This window comes from Trachypithecus francoisi, unplaced genomic scaffold, assembly GCF_009764315.1.
Source record: "Trachypithecus francoisi isolate TF-2019V2 unplaced genomic scaffold, Tfra_2.0 Lachesis_group0, whole genome shotgun sequence".
In the NCBI taxonomy this organism is placed as follows: Eukaryota; Metazoa; Chordata; class Mammalia; order Primates; family Cercopithecidae; genus Trachypithecus; species Trachypithecus francoisi.
In genome coordinates this window covers 182,188,094-182,204,365 of record NW_022681453.1, presented here as the reverse complement: position 1 = coordinate 182,204,365, position 16,272 = coordinate 182,188,094, and the positions used below count along the sequence as shown (strand labels likewise).

Sequence of the window (16,272 nt, the reverse complement as noted above, 5' to 3'; positions counted from 1 at the left end):
TTGAGTTTAAAAACTTATTTGTGGGGCCGGGCGCGGTGGCTCAAGCCTGTAATCCCAGCACTTTGGGAGGCCGAGACGGGCGGATCACGAGGTCAGGAGATCGAGACCATCCTGGCTAATACGGTGAAACCCCGTCTCTACTTAAAAATACAAAAAACTAACCGGGCGATGAGGCGGGCGCCTGTAGTCCCAGCTACTCGGGAGGTTGAGGCAGGAGAATGGCGTAAACCCGGGAGGCGGAGCTTGCAGTGAGCTGAGATCCGGCCACTGCACTCCAGCCTGGGTGGCAGAGCAAGACTCCATCTCAAAAAAAAAAAAAAAAAAAACCTATTTGTGTTTGAGGCTGGGTGCGGTGGCTCATGCCTGTAATCGCAGCACTTTCGGAGGCCGAGGCAGGCAGATCACCTGAGGTTAAGAGTTCAAGACCAGCCTGGCCAACATGGTGAAACCGTCTCTACTGAAAATATAAAAGTAGCCAAGCATGGCAGTGCACGCCTGTAGTCCCAGCTACTCGGGAGGCTGAGGCAGGAGAATCACTTGAACCTGGGAGGTGGAGGTTGGAGTGAGCCAAGATTGTACCACTGTACTCCAGTCTCCCGCCCCCGCCCCATGCAAACAAAAAAAAAGCAACCTGTATTTGTGTTTGCCTGGTTATGCCTGAATAAGAAGAGCAGTTAAGTCCTTGACTTTAACTGTGGAGTAAAAACTGTAGTCCCAACATGGAGCCACCAGAGGGTGGAGTACATATAGCTGGCTTTCCCTTTGGGCAGGGCTCTGGCTGGAATAGGCTGCCTTTTGTCTTAACAGCTGGGGGCTAAGCCTTTGATGCTTCCACACCTGATAATATGAGTGAGACTTCTGATCTTACTCCCTTGCTGACTTGCTACTGCTGGATCAACCCCTAACTCTTCCAATAAAAAGAATTTCTCCTTGTTACTCCCCAAATGCATTTTCATCTGGAGACCAAATTCTACATGGAGAATGCTAAGAATGTTAATTAACAAGCCTGTAATCCCAGCATTTTGGGAGGCCGAAGAGGGTGGATATCTGATGTTGGGAGTTCGATACTAGCCTGACCAACATGGTAAAACCCCATCTCTACTAAATATATAACAATTAGGCTGGGCACGGTGGCTCACGCCTGTAAACCCAGCAGTTTGGGAGGCTGTGGTGGGTGGATCATGAGGTCAAGAGATCGAGATCATCCTAGCCAACATGGTGAAACCCCGTCTCTACTAAAAATACAAAAATTAGCTGGGCATGCTGGCACGTGCCTGTAGTCCCAGCTACTCAGGAGGCTGAGGCAGGAGAATTTCCTGAACCCAGGAGGCAGAGGTGACAGTGAGCCGAGATTGCACCACTGCCCTCCAGCCTGACAACAGAGTGAGACTCCAACTCAAAAAAAAAAAAAAAAAAAAAAATCCAAGTATGGTGGCACACACCTGTAATCCCAGCTACTTGGGAGGCTGAGGCATGAGAATTGCTTGAATTTGGGAGATGGAGGTTGCAGTGAGCCCAGATTGCGCCACTGTACTCCAGCCTGGGCAATAGAGTGAGCCTTTGTCTCAAAAAAGAAAAAAGAATGTTAATAAAGTACAGATATAAGGCCCTAGAAACAGCATGTTTATTGGTTTAAGAATTCTGTTAAATATTTCGGAAAGTTCTTTTTGCTTAGTTTCATTTTTCACAACAGTAGATTTTCTCCTGATTAGTTTCAGTTCATGTTACTAAAATTTTATGATAGGAATAGGACTTCAGAAATAAGGTTTCTAAAGCATTGAACTTAGCAAAATGGGGACTGTCACATCTTGGGCTCCACGCTACCCTGGAGTTCCATTTGACGAAGCTAGAGGATGTGTCTTCAAGAGTGGGTGGGGACATGAATCACAACAGTTATATTTTTCAACTCTGGCAGAAGTTTTGCATTTCTGAGCCAAAAATGGAACAAAAAATAAAACATGAAAAGTAAATTGAGAAGATAAAGCTAAAAACAGGATTAGCGTCTCATAGAATATTATTGTTGGTCTGTATTAACTTTATATTTCATTAATACTGGATCCTTCTTTATATTTCAGTTACAACCTAGACTATTGTTTCAGGAAGCCATGGTATTAAAATACTTATGGACTGGGGGAGACATTAGGATATTTCTTAAAGTCTGGTTGTTCTCTCAGTGGATATTACCATTGAAGAATATAACAGTTTCCAATAGGGAAACCACTTTAAGCATAGCAAGTGTTACAGAGCCTTTTTTCTTCGGTTTTGTTTTGTTTTGTTTTTTTGTTGTTGTTGTTGAGATGGAGTCTCGCTCTTATTGCCCAGGCTGGAGTGCAATGGCACGATCTTGGCTCACCGCAACCTCCGCCTCACAGGTTCAAGTGATTCTCCTGCCTCAGCCTCTGGAGTTGCTGGCATTACAGGGGCCTGCCACCACGCACAGCTAATTTTTGCGTTTTTAGTAGAGACAGGGTTTCACTGTGTTGGCCAGGCTGGTCTCAAACTCCTGACCTCGTGATCCTCCCAAAGTGCTGGGATTACAAGCGTGAGCCACTGTGCCCAGCCTAATTTGTATTTTTAGGAGAGACGGGGTTTCACCATGTTGGTCAGGCTGGTCTTGAACTCCCGACCTCAAGTAATCTGCCCTCCCTGACCTTCCAAAGTGCAAGGCTTATAGGTGTGAGCCACTCCACTTGGCTGACTCTTGATTTTTGTGCCTCAAGTGAGCTCCTAGCTGACTTTGAGGTTAGGAAATGGTGACTGTTCAATTCCTGGATCAGAAATCAGGAGTAATCCTCAACTCTTCTTTCTGTTACACTTTACATCTAATATAGCAGAAAACTGACGGATTTATGCTGATCTGATAGGTGAAAAATGATTTCAGTGTGGTTTTAATTTGCATTTCTCTAATAGAAGTTGAGTGTCTTTCAATACGTTTAAGAACTGTTGGCATTTCCTTCTTTTGTGAACCCCACATGTCCATTTCATTTGCTCATTTTTTTCTTCTAGGGATACTGGACATTTGTTAGCAATTTTTGGAGGCAGAGTTTTGTTCTTGTTGCCCGGGCTGGAGTGCAATGGCGCAATCTCAGCTCACTGCAACCTCCACCTACCAGGTTCAAGCGATTCTCCTGCCTCAGCTTCCCAAGTAGCTGGGATTACAGACATGCACCACCATACCCAGCTAATTTTTGTATTTTTAGTAGAGATGAGGTTTCTCCATGTTGGTCAGGTTGGTCTCAAACTCCCGACGTCAGGTGATCTGCCCGCCTCAGGCTCCCAAAGTGCTGGGATTGCAGGCGTGAGCCACCGTGCCCAGCCCATTTGTTCACAGTTTTATAGGAGCTCTTTATGTACTGGGGAGATTAGTCCTTTATGTATAATGCCACTTGCAAATATTCCCTCTGTGACACATTTTTTTTTTTTTTTTTACTTGACCAATGAGAATCCCTGAGTCAAAGGGCATAGTATTTAATTTGTTGACAGGTGCAGCACATTGCCTTTTAGAAAGACTTTTTAGTTTATATTCTGTACATTATTCAAGGTTATTTCTCCCCCACACTTGCCCACTTGATTTTTAATTAAATACTTCTTTTTTTGTTTGTTTGTTTTTGAGATGGAGTCTCACTCTGTCGCCCAGGTTGAAGTGCAATGGCGTGATCTCAGCTCACTGCAACCTCCGTCTCCTGGGTTCAAGCGATTCTCCTGCCTCAGCCTCCAGAGTAGCTGGGACTACAGGTGTGTGCCACCACACCCGGCTAATTTTTTGTGTTTTTAGTAGAGATGGGATTTCACCGTGTTAGCCAGGATGGTCTCTATTTCCTGGCCTCATGGTTCGCCTGCCTTGGCCTCCCAAAGTGCTGGGTTTACAGGCGTGAGCCACCAGGTCCAGCCTAATTAAATACTTCTTATGGTCAGGTGTGGTGGCTCACCCCTGTAATCCCAGCACTTTGGGAGGCTGAGGCAGGTGGATCACCTGAGGTCAGGAGTTCAAGATGTGCCTGGCCAACATGGCGAAACCCTGTCTCTACTAAAAAATAATACAAAAATTAGCTGGGCGTGCTGGCGGGCACCTGTAATCTCAGCTACTCGGGAGTCCGAGGCAGGGAGAGTTGCTTGAACCTGGGAGGCAGAGGTTGCAGTGAGCCGAGATTGCGCCACTGCATTCCAGCCTGGGCGACAGAGTGCAGCTCCCTGTCAAAATAAATAAATAAATAAAAATAAATATTTCTTATTGATCTGATAATCAGCATAAACCTTTTGTTAATTTTTATTTCCTAAATTCTTGTGAGGTTGAGTGTAATTTTAAATATAAATGGTGTATTTTTCAAAACTTTGTATTATCTTCATTTTGAAAATTATTTCTGTTTTCAGAATACAGATCCATTGTTAAATATACTGCAATATCTTCTTCCAATCTGTGTCTTAACTTTTTAAAAATGTCTCTTGCCATAAAGGTGTTCTTTAGTGTTTCTCTGTCTGTTGAATGAATATAAGCAAGTTTTCTTTGTAACAGACTGTATATATGTTGTTTTTCTTCACCAGCCTTGGAGCGATGTAGTTGTATTTTGATAACCCCTTGTTGAATTTTGATCCTATACTCTAGAATCCTTATTTTTCTGTAAGCCCCCTGGGAGTATGGACAAGGTATTGGTAGTTACAAAGATTCTCAACTTCATGTGATATTATAAGCATTCTTTAATTTTTACTGAGTTTCTACATGCCAAATTATACTGTCATTTTTATTATTTAATAACATAATCCAGAAATCATTTTTTGTGGATTTGGAGTACATTATGAATTTTTTTGCAGCATTTTCCTAATTATCTAGATTGATATGTGAATGTCTGTGTTTTCTAATGAATATTTAAAGTGGAAACAACCCAAATATCCATCAACTGATGAATGGATAAACAAAATTTGGTATGTTCTTTACACAATGGACTAGTATTAGGCAATAAAAAGGAATGAATATTATTTGGCAATAAAAAGGACTGACACATACTACATATGGGTAGACCTTGAAAACATTATGCTAAGTTTATAAAGCAAGGCACAAATACCCACATATTGTATGATTCTGTTTATAAAAGTAGAGTGGTGATTGCTAGCAGTTGGCCGGGCGGGGGGTGGGGGAGGGATGGGAAATGACTACTAATATAGGTTTCCTCTTCGGATGATGCAAATGTTCTAAAACTGGTAGCGGTGATGGTTGTACAACTCTGACTATACAGAAAACCAATGAATTACGCACTTTTTTAAAATGTGAATTTTATGGTATGTAAACTATATCTGAGAAAAGCTGTTACAAAAATTAGTCTTAGGTAATGCAAGCATAATAAAAATTTAGTGTAAGAGAGTGGCAGATGAAGATAAATGGACAGAGAAACTCTTGTCTCCTGTAATGATGTAAGGACAGAAGGTTGGTGTGATTTTTCAGGGAAAAGAAGGATCAACCTGAATTTGCTTCTCTAGCAAGTTAACTATCATTGTGTAATGTATGTTCTGAGAAACATGCATTTTGAATTATGTTAAGCAAAGTGATGTTCTTTATAAGGCTTGTTTTTTATACACAATTTCTTTAAATAGGTCAGTCTTATGAAATTCGGATGCTGGATAATCGGAAAATGGGTGATATGCCTGAGATCAGTGGAAAATTAGTAAAGGTAAGGACAGTCCATTTTAATTCCCAGTGGATATTGCTGTGATTGAATGATTTTTTGTTTTAAAAAATATTAATTTCACTTCAATAATTGTTGTATTACAACTTTTTAACTTCTTGAGCTATATTTTGTTTATTCACCTGTAAAATGGGAATTATAGCCATTATTGGGTAGAGTAATTGTGAAAGACCCTTGGAAATCAAGGAACAATAGAAAAGTTAGTTGCAGTTATGGGGTAAAAAACTCACCACCACAACAAAAAACTATAAGCCTCTCTAAAAGTAAAAGATAATATGGGGAAGAATGTCAGTGTTGGCATAAAACTTTAAAAAATCCTTTACCTTGTAAAATTTCATTAAAAAAATTGAAATCTCTGTTCACCCTACCCATGTATCTGACTTAAGAAGTCAGTCATCCTAGGTGTAGGAGGCATGGCTGTTCTCCAGCTAACCTGTTCTTTTAGGATATATCTTCAGAACCATCTCTGCCCCCGGCCCCTCCTCGCCTGTATCCATCATACATCATGGCTAGTTATAAATTCCATAGCATTACAGGGCAGGGTTAATGAAAGAATCTTAATTGGGGAAAGGTGAAACCTCATGTGACTACGTGTTAGCAAGAGACAAGTTCTCTTGATCTTTCCATCTCCCCACAGAGTGGCATGTCAGGGCCCAGGTGCTGCTGGGCCCTCAGTGTGGAGGGGCATTCTATTGGAAAGACACTGCCCTCTGTGGATCTGCCTTTTTGGTGGGTAAACATGGGAAGTACAGCCTTGTGGTGGGAATTGAATTCAGGCAATCTAAATTTGGTGTGTTAACTAATTTGGCATGTCTGGGAAAGCCAGCTGCCCAGTACCTGGAGGGCACCTGGAAGGTTACTTGGGGATCAAATGATAGGTTACCAAAGGTGCTGTGGAACTTCTTGAATGTGCAGAACATATTCAGCAGTGTGCTTTCTCTGATTGTTCTGTTTTTGTCTTTCTTTGTTCTGTGTGTGTGTGTGTGTGTGTGTGTTTTTCTTTTTGTCTTACTGTTAGGGCCTCATCACGTGTAAGATGCTGGTTTTTATTTTTTTTATTTTTTTAATGTATCAGTGTGAAAGAGTTGGAAAGTTGTTTTAATTGTAAACTCCATAATAAAATTTAGTAGGGTTTGATGGGCCCTATATTGAAGTCTTTAAAACTGGATCCAAAAATGTTAGAACAATTTTTAAAATATTTTATTATGGTAAAATTTGAACATACCCAGAAGTAAAGAGAATGGTACAATGAATCCACATATATCCATCATATGGTGGTATATAATAAATATATCTGGTATATATCATGAGTTCTTATAAGTTCTCCTGCCAACTTCAACATTCTCCACAATTTACCAGTCTTGTTTCATCTATTCCCCCTTGTGCTTTTTTTGTGTATGCTGGATTATAGAATTTACTAATTCGTAATTTTAACTCAGTTCCTCATTCATGACCATTCAGTGTTCTGAGGAAAATACAACAAACTTTGACATCCAGACCAAATGCCAAAATTCAGTGTCCATCAAGGCACTGAAGAAAATCAATTCTGAAGCAATTGTCTTTGTCATTTATCAGTGGAGATAAGCTGGCTTTCCAGGGCAGTTCCCTGAATAGGTGGTAGGATTTAGGAATAATTAGTCTGATAGGTGATACCTAATGCTTAAAATATTTTGGCAAGCTGGTTGAAATACCTGTCAGATTAACTTGGAATAGCAGGGTTAAGTTGTATAACTGCTTTTAAGTTCAACTTCCTCGTATTTACTTGCAAATTAAAACATGTAAAAACATTTAATACACAAAACTAATGCAAGTAAAGAAAGGGGAAAATGACACCTCATTATGACATAATGAACTACTGTTAGTAGCAAGACCAATAACTTATAAATGCACAATAAATGTTTCGCTGACACAACACTAGTTAAGTGTTAGTATACTAGACAAGTATATTCCACTTATTCTGAAGGCATCAGTATCTAAATATTTAGCTCACTGATTGAAAAGAGTTAATTTTTAAAGCACTTGACATTGGCTTCATCTTTGATAAGCCAGCTGCATGATTTTTGGTGGATGTGCCAGGCATCCAGTTATATTCTGTAAGCTTGTCTGGGATTAAGAGCTACTGTCTGCTACTACCAAAGACTGCAGGATGAATTTCTTGGAAATCACATCCTTTTTTTAGCTAGAGAGTCCCTACAATATGCTTCAAACTTCTAGAGTTTTATTTACTGGCCCTAGGATCTTCGACTATACTACTTAAATCTCGGGGGGGAACCTTAGGGATCAAGTGATAAGTTTGCAAAAGTGCTTTGGAACTTGAATGTGCTGAACATATTTAGCAATGTGCTTTCTCTGATTGTTCTGTTTTCATCTTTTTTTGTTCTGTTTTTTTCTTTCAGTCTTATTGTTAGGGCCCCATCACATGTTGCTAGTTCTGAAAATGTAGTCAATCTCTTTTTAGGGGGAACTTTCAGATAATGAGATTTTCTCCCCATTTCATTTAAGAAGTTCCTTTCCTTGCTCCCTTCCTTCTCCCTCTCTTTTTCTCTCCCTTCCTCCCTTCCTTTTCTTTCCTTTCTTTTTTCCTTTCCATTCTTTTTTGGGTAGGGTTTTCTGGTAGAAACTGGAAAACCTGCTAGACAAATTCTAAAAGAGCTATACAATGCTAGAATTTTTCTAATATATCTTGTAATTTCCTAACTTTGATCCTCCTTTTATCTTCTTTAGTATTTTAGTCTGACCTAGAATGGGGCTTAGTAAAGCTCTGAGGTCTAATATCTGTATTCTCATACTGTTTTCATCTGAATATGTGTATTTAGTATGGTTCTCACTGAATATGGAACAATTAGAATTGTGATGTTTTCTGTGCTGTACTTTTTTCTGGAGACAAGCTGGCTAGCAAATGTGAACCACTGGCACTGGTGTCTTAGGGGCCACCACTAGCCTATGCACCATCACTATGAGAGCTTTGCTGTGGTCAGGTGTGAAGTGGGTGCTGAGTAATTGGTTGGGCAGGCCCTGCAGGTGTGGGTGCAGGTGAGGAAGATGGGCATGGAATAAAGCAGCCACTGAGCCCTATAAATTTCTCCCACATTGACCTCTTTTTAAAACTATCTCAAATAAAAAAATTGCTACTTTTAATTGGCTGCTAGGACTACAGGCGCCCACCACCACGCCCGGCTAATTTTTTGTGTTTTTAGTAGAGACAAGGTTTTACCGTGTTAGCCAGGATGGTCTCGATCTCCTGACCTCCTGATCTGCCTTCCTCGGTCTCCCAAAGAGTTGGGATTACAGGCGTGAGCCGCCGCGCCCAGCCAAAAAAACTCAATTGTTAACGGTTATTTTAAATTAACAAAGTTTTACCATTGTGCCTGGGTTTCTCTCTCTCTGTCTTTTCCTTTTTAATAACTCCTGTGTGCATCTGGTATTTTCTTTATAGGAATGTAATTCTTGCTCATTAATTTTAGTGGGAAGAACCTTAATTTTGAATTGCAATAACAAATTATTTTGTCACATCAATACCTAAGTTACCATTTTATTTATAATTTTAATTTTTGAGTTATAATTCTTTGCACCAAGTAATTGTACTGTAATCCAGGTATCCAAGGGCAAAAGAGTTCACTTATGGAATGTTTACAACAGAATCTGGTTGTATATGTTCTACTGCTACGGGTTAACACATAAGGAGTAGAAATGGTCCTGCATTTTAGCTGGAGCAGTTTAAAAGTACTCATTTTCCCCACTTATTCCACAGAGCATCATAAGGGTTGTATTCCATGACAGACGGCTACAATACACAGAGCATCAGCAACTTGAAGGATGGAAGTGGAATCGCCCAGGAGACAGACTTCTTGATTTAGGTATAGGCAGTGATCAAAAGACCATGGAGATGAGGGCATTGTTTAGCTATGCCCAGTAATGTATTATGTGGGCATCATGAATTACTTGTGTGGGGAAAGTTTTGGTGTTTGTGGATTTTATGTCTTGTCTTTTTTTTTTTGAGACAGAGCCTTGCTCTCTCACCCAGGATGAAGTGCAGTGGCATGATCTTGGCTCACTGCAGCTTCCACCTCCCATCTTCAAGTGATTTTCCTGCCTTAGCCTCCCGAGTAGCTGGGATTGCAGGCATGCGCCACCATACCTGGCTAGGATCTTGTGTCTTTAGAGTTGTTTTCTGTATATACATACACACACATATATATGTATGCATGTATACATTTTTTTCTTATTTTTTTTCCCATCTTTGTATTATAAAGAACCGAGAGAGTTGTTTTATAGTTAAAAAGTCAAGTAACTTTTTGGTGCTAAACTAATGTGAACCCGGAATTATATGATTTTGAAACCATTTAATTGTAAACTGGTACCATCTATCTTTTTTTTTCTTTTTGAGACGGAGTTTTGCTCTGTCACCCAGGCTGGAGTGCAGTGGCATGATCTTGACTCACTGCAACCTCCACCTCCTGGGTTCAAGCGATTCTTGTGCCTCAGCCTTTTGAGTAGCTGGGACTACAGCGTGTGCCACTGCGTCCGGCTAATTTTTGTATTTTTAGTAGAGTTGGGGTTTCACCATGTTGGCCAGGCTGATATCAAACTCCTGAGCTCAGGTGATCCGCCTGCCTTGGCCGCCCAAAGTGCTGGGATTACAGGCGTGAGCCACCGCGCTCAGCCTTATCATATTCTTAAAAAATGAAATACAAACCATGGTAGGGGAAACTATGATACTCATTTAGGGTAGGTTTCGATGTTGAGGAAGTTGATCATGGAGACCATTGAAGGACAGAGTTCAAAGCAGTTACAATTATTTCATTAAAATATAATAGGTTGTGGCTGGGCGCGGTGGCTCAAGCCTGTAATCCCAGCACTTTGGGAGGCCGAGACGGGCGGATCACGAGGTCAGGAGATCGAGACCATCCTGGCTAACACGGTGAAACCCCGTCTCTACTAAAAAAATACAAAAAACTAGCCGGGCGCGGTGGCGGGCGCCTGTAGTCCCAGCTACTCCGGAGGCTGAGGCAGGAGAATGGCGTGAACCCGGGAGGCGGAGCTTGCAGTGAGCTGAGATCCGGCCACTGCACTCCAGCCTGGGCGACAGAGCGAGACTCCGTCTCAAAAAAAAAAAAAAAAAAAAAAAAATATAATAGGTTGTAAGTTTTTAAGTTATTTAAAGTGGACGAGTTTTTATGTAACTTCTTTTTAAAACATAGATATCCCAATGTCTGTGGGAATAATTGACACAAGGACAAATCCCAGCCAGTTAAATGCGGTTGAATTTCTGTGGGACCCAGCAAAGCGCACCTCTGCTTTCATTCAGGTTTGGATTTTTACATTATTAGAAGCATACTAACCTAGTTGTTTAGGTCATGGCAGGATTGAATTTCTGATACAGTGTCATTTCCTTGAAATGCCTATTTGTAAACTATGTTGTAGTGTCTTTCTGTATGCACAGTTAGGTTTAATCTAGTAAGTTCATCCTATTTTAAAGTAACATATATGAAGACATTCTATGATATGTAAAGCATTATTCAAAGGTTATTTTTACCACTAGTAGTCCCAATAATGAAAATGTCTGTTTTTCATGAGATGTATTTCTCTTGAACAAAAGCTGCTATTTAAGAGGATACAACTGAAAAAAGATTGAGGTGTTAAAATTCCTTCTAGCATTATTTTAAAAACATTCTAATACTGAAAAATTCAAACCTCTACAAATAGGATAATAATGATAATTAATTGTCCATGTAACTGTCACCTGGCTTTAGCAGTTTTTTGTAGTTTCTTCCCCCTTTTTTATTGCTGGAGCACGGTTTTTTTTTTTTTGGTTTGTTTTGTTTTTTTTGAGATGGAGTCTCATTCTGTCGTCCAGACTGAAATACAGTGGCTTAATCTTGGCTCACTGCAATCTCCGCCTCCCAGATTCAAGGGATTCTCATCTCTCAGCCTACTGAGTAGCTGGGATTACAGGTGTGCACCACAATGCCTGACTGATTTTTGTATTTTTAGTAGAGATGGGGGTTTCACCATGTTGGCCAGACTGGTCTTGAGCTCCTGACCTCAAGTGATCCGCCTGCCTTGTCCTTCTAAAGTGCTGTGATTACAGGTGTGAGCCACTGTGCCCAGCCTGTTAGAGTACTTTAAAGCAAGTTTCAGACATACCATTTCATCCATAAATATCATGTCTCTAAGAGATGATTTTTTAAAAGTAACTATAATATCATTATTCTGTATTTTAAAAAAAAATAGTAATTCTAATACCCAGAATGTTCAAATTTGTATGTGGTGAAATTTAAACTACCAGCTAGGTAATATATACAAGAGGAAAACCACTTACTTGCTGACCAGCCTACATAAGCTATGCTTTGCATGAACTGTAAAAAATAACTTGTATTTTGCCTTTTGGTATTCCACCAACATTATTCTCCATCAGTTAAATCACTGGGGGCATGGTTTATATCAGCCAAATATTGATATAAACTCATACTGTTGGTGTTTGTCTATAAAGCAACTAGTTATGTAGTAAATCAGAGTGATACAAGACCTGGCGTTACATCTCAGGTTGTATTGTCATATTACAGAGATCAGCTTTAATAGTGAGTCATTAGAAGAGGGGATGTGTGGCGGTCAGAAATGACCAAGGTCTTGCTGTTAACTCTGTGTGAAACCCTAAGGATGTCATCCAGAGGATGCGTATTAAGAGACAGCAGGAGTGGTGGAAAATGAGTATTGCCCTCTGGATCCTGAATGGACTTTGAAGAGTTGACCAAAGAGTTTAGATGGATACAGAATGGGATGGGTAGTGGGCTTTCTGGACTATGAAATTTCCCCAGGCAAAGTATCACAAAGTAGTGTCTGTAGGAACGGCAGTAAGATGGTTGGCTGGGTAGAGCAGGGGTAATGGCAGTAGAGGACAGACAACAGAAGCGCCAAATGATGAGGTGAAGATTGCTGTGGATTGAACAGGGCTTAGGACCCTGGGCCTGAGATTAGCAGACAGTCCCAGGTGGAGGTGGGCAGACATAGGAAGCTACTGTAGTGTTGTACCCCTGATGGGAGCCAAGTCCTACATTAGAGGAGAGGCATTGTGATGGGCAAGAGCTCAGAAAGTCTGGAGAGGCTCAGCTGGATTTGTGAGAGGGAAGCCATATCTTAAAAACAATTAGAGAGGTTCGTAGATAATTTGGCTAATATGTGTGATGAGTTCATTTTAAAGGATCTTGAATTTATAGTGGTGTCAGGTCGCTCAAGAGGGAACAAAATAGAAAAATAACCAGTGGTAGGTCTTTGAATCCATTTCAGCCTGAGTCATTTTATAGGTACACTGCATCAGCACAGAATTTACTCCACGGAAGCACGGAGGTGAAAAGGGAGTGCCCTTTAGGATCCAGGTTGACACATTTAAGCAGAACGAAAACGGGGAATACACAGATCATCTACACTCAGCTAGCTGCCAAATCAAAGTTTTTAAGGTAAGAGAGAGAACCCGGGTTTTCCGTAATTAAGGCTCAGTTTTGCCTATAAAGCTGTGTGTCTGCAGCCTGATGGATGAAATAGTATACTTTGTTTTTAAGCCTAAAGGTGCAGACAGGAAACAAAAAACTGACCGAGAGAAGATGGAGAAGAGAACAGCTCATGAAAAAGAAAAGTATCAGCCGTCCTATGATACCACAATCCTCACAGAGGTAATGTAGTACAGCATTTGGTTTTGGAAGAGAAGCCAAGGTTGCATATTAGTCTATTTCTAAGATGAGTTTTGCTACAAAAGGGTTGGGGAAGACTGGGTGGAAGTTTGACATGTTATTGTCTGTGAAATTTGTGGGGAAAATATTTAAATTTGGGGATTTTGTTAGACTGTTTCCTGGGTGGGATCTTAAATGAAGATGCTGAAATCCCAATGAGGTCTTAGAAACAGACCTTAAAAACTTTGAAGTTGGCAAGAGACTTAAGTTGGGGCCTAGAAAGTCCAATTTTTGTCACTGCTGGGGTTTTGCATTTTCTTTAACTTTGAATCCTGTTAGTCATACATTTGTTTAATTGGACTGAAGAGACATGAAACAGGGTGTTAGATCTTTCTTTGTATAATGAAAAGACATTGATCCCAATCTTTGGTGTTTGTCCAGATGAGGCTTGAGCCTATAATTGAAGATGCAGTTGAACATGAGCAGAAAAAGTCCAGCAAGCGGACTTTGCCAGCAGACTACGGTGATTCTCTGGCAAAGCGAGGCAGTGTAAGGGACTTCTGCTTCTCTTTTCATTGTGCAAGAAACCTTGTGCAGTGTTAGATATAGGACCAACTTCCACCGCAAAGTAAAGCCAAAATTGTTTTTGATGTCCATGTCTTGATTTAATTTGCTTTTGTTTAGACTTCCTGCTTCTGTTTGTTCCTCACTGAGGAAAATTTCCTAAATCTAACACTTTAAAACAAAGCAAAAAACAATGTTGACCATATTGGGTGGTTTTGGAGGGAAAAAAAGACACTCAGAGATATGTATTCCCTCCCTGACTCCTTCCCTTCCTCCTTCCCTCCCTCTCTCTCCTTCACACACACACCTCCTTCAAGAGCACTGAAATTAATTGAAAATACTTTCTTTAGTAAATTAGCTATTATTTTTGTGTAACTGAAAAGGGTCTTGCTTTCTCATATGTATACTTGATTAGAAAATTTTGTGGACAGTTAGATGATGGCAGCAAGCTTGACATTAACACGTGCAGTTCTTTGTCACATTTTTCTGCATGTAGCATAAAAATGTGTGTCTGTCTATGCTTCTAAAAGCCTGTTTGGCAGCACTGGTAGAAAAAAAAAAACTGATGGGATTCATGTTTCTTCTTGGCACTTGCATTGTGAATTAATGCTTCAGGCCAAAGTAGTGTACCTTGCTACACTTAGACCTGGGTCCCCCTCAATATGCAGTCAGGGTCATCTGGTTGAATATGTGGTTTGTCCGGTTAAGTATAGCAAATCTTTATTTTATGACATGACTATTCATCTATTAGTCCACAAAGGATGATCCTGCTTTGCAAACTTAGATCAGCTACATACCTTCAGTAAATGTAAACACAGAACATTAAAGAATCATTTAAAATAATTGTCATCATATGTATTCATGACTGCTGTATTCACTGTTGCAGTCTTTGCACTATTAAAGTGCCAGAGGATTTTTCACTCTTACACATGTCACAATTACTGTGGTTAAATGTAGACTTTGAATGTTACTGTCACAAGCACTATCACAAGAAACTCATTTCCAATTATAGTATTGAATAAAAATGTTTTAGTGCTTCTCTATGCAATGAAATTGAAATTGTACTCATCCTAGTGCCGCTGGAAGCACACATTACATTTTCTTTAACTGGGCTTTCTTTTTTTTTTTTTTTAATTCGAATCAAAGATTGTTAAAACAGCTGTATATTCTTTCCTACAACACCCACCACAGCAATTTTGTTTTTATCCTTTTCTGATTTCCCAGCTGAAGACCCACCAATGGTTCTTAGTAAACTTCTTTGTTGGGGGGGATTCTGGTAACTCACTTTTCCTCTCCTGTTATAAACCATTTAACTAGTAAATAATTGGGTTCTGGTAATTCCTAAATAAAAGAAATTCATTATAGCCCAGATGTAATCTGAAGATGGGAAAACTGTTGGTAAATTCTTAATGATTCTTAACTCAAGTCTAAAGTATGCAAAACGTCAGCAGTTCACTGGCCTGGGATTTCACATCTTCGTCGTGTATTGCTTGCTGCCCTGGCTGTATTTGATTTTGTTCAGATGCTTCTAGGGGTGGTTAGAGCTCATTTTGAAAACCTGTTTTTAAAAAAGCAGGGTACAGATGGATCCCTTAAAAAAGAAAGTTTGCAGGATTTCATATGTTTCTTCAAATTTCTGCAAAGGAAGGCCAACGTTTCATAGAGTTTTTGTCTTGTTACAATTGGCTTTCAGTAAAAAGGGATATCCAGATTTATTGTTAGAGTCGAAAAGATGCCAAATGAAATGGTCCCACACTGAATAGTCACTACTGGTTACCAGGAGATGCTGTACAATAAAACTCTTAGTGTGTCTGTTGGTCTTCATCTCTGAGCTGTATATGATTGGCTCAAATGATGACTGCCAATTTCTACAGCCTAAAATGGGTGATCATTCTTTACCTGGGGAGGGACTGGGAGGGACTGTGTTCACGGTGTACTGAAACCATAACTATGAGCGCAGGCCAGGCATTGCTTGGCACCATTATGAATTACAGACTATCTTCAGGAGCATAGGCACTGCACCATTGCTTGCTTTTCGAATATTAGAAGAATCTAAATACCTAAAAGTGAAATTTTACAGAGTTTTGGTAAACTTGGTGTTTCTACATTACTCTGCCATGCTAACTTGAAGCTTTTTGATGACTTCATTTCTTCAAATGGCTGGCAATAATTACCAAAAGTTCAGAGAGACTCGATACTTTTAATATTAAATGGTTTATATTATTTATATGTGCATGTTATGCTGTGTTATATTTTACATGTGGGGGGATGTTGCAGCAGGAAAATCTTTCAGATAGTAGAGGTGAGGCGACAGTGTGTGATGCCCATGATTAGATTTGCTAGTCAGCTCACAGGGTCTTGGG

At 40.1% G+C, this 16,272-nt stretch overlaps 1 protein-coding gene and 1 non-coding gene across 7 annotated transcripts in view; one reads left to right on the top strand and one right to left on the bottom strand.

The window, feature by feature from the left end:
• The window catches only part of UBP1 (upstream binding protein 1), a 65,867-nt gene that overhangs the window by 19,630 nt on the left and 29,965 nt on the right, over positions 1–16,272 (top strand). For 4 of the 6 annotated variants that reach the window (XM_033212922.1, XM_033212918.1, XM_033212919.1 and 1 more), the window contains 6 exons: positions 5,587–5,663; positions 9,430–9,535; positions 10,880–10,986; positions 12,983–13,135; positions 13,238–13,348; positions 13,787–13,894. In XM_033212922.1, the coding sequence (XP_033068813.1) occupies positions 5,607–5,663; positions 9,430–9,535; positions 10,880–10,986; positions 12,983–13,135; positions 13,238–13,348; positions 13,787–13,894 (642 nt within the window). In that variant the 5' untranslated portion in view covers positions 5,587–5,606. The remainder of the gene's footprint in view (positions 1–5,586; positions 5,664–9,429; positions 9,536–10,879; positions 10,987–12,982; positions 13,136–13,237; positions 13,349–13,786; positions 13,895–16,272) is intronic. The other 2 variants (XM_033212920.1, XM_033212921.1) reach the window with 1 other exon arrangement.
• LOC117084660 lies at positions 8,280–8,340 on the bottom strand. The gene has a single exon (XR_004437572.1). It is a non-coding gene; the product is annotated as a U7 small nuclear RNA (small nuclear RNA).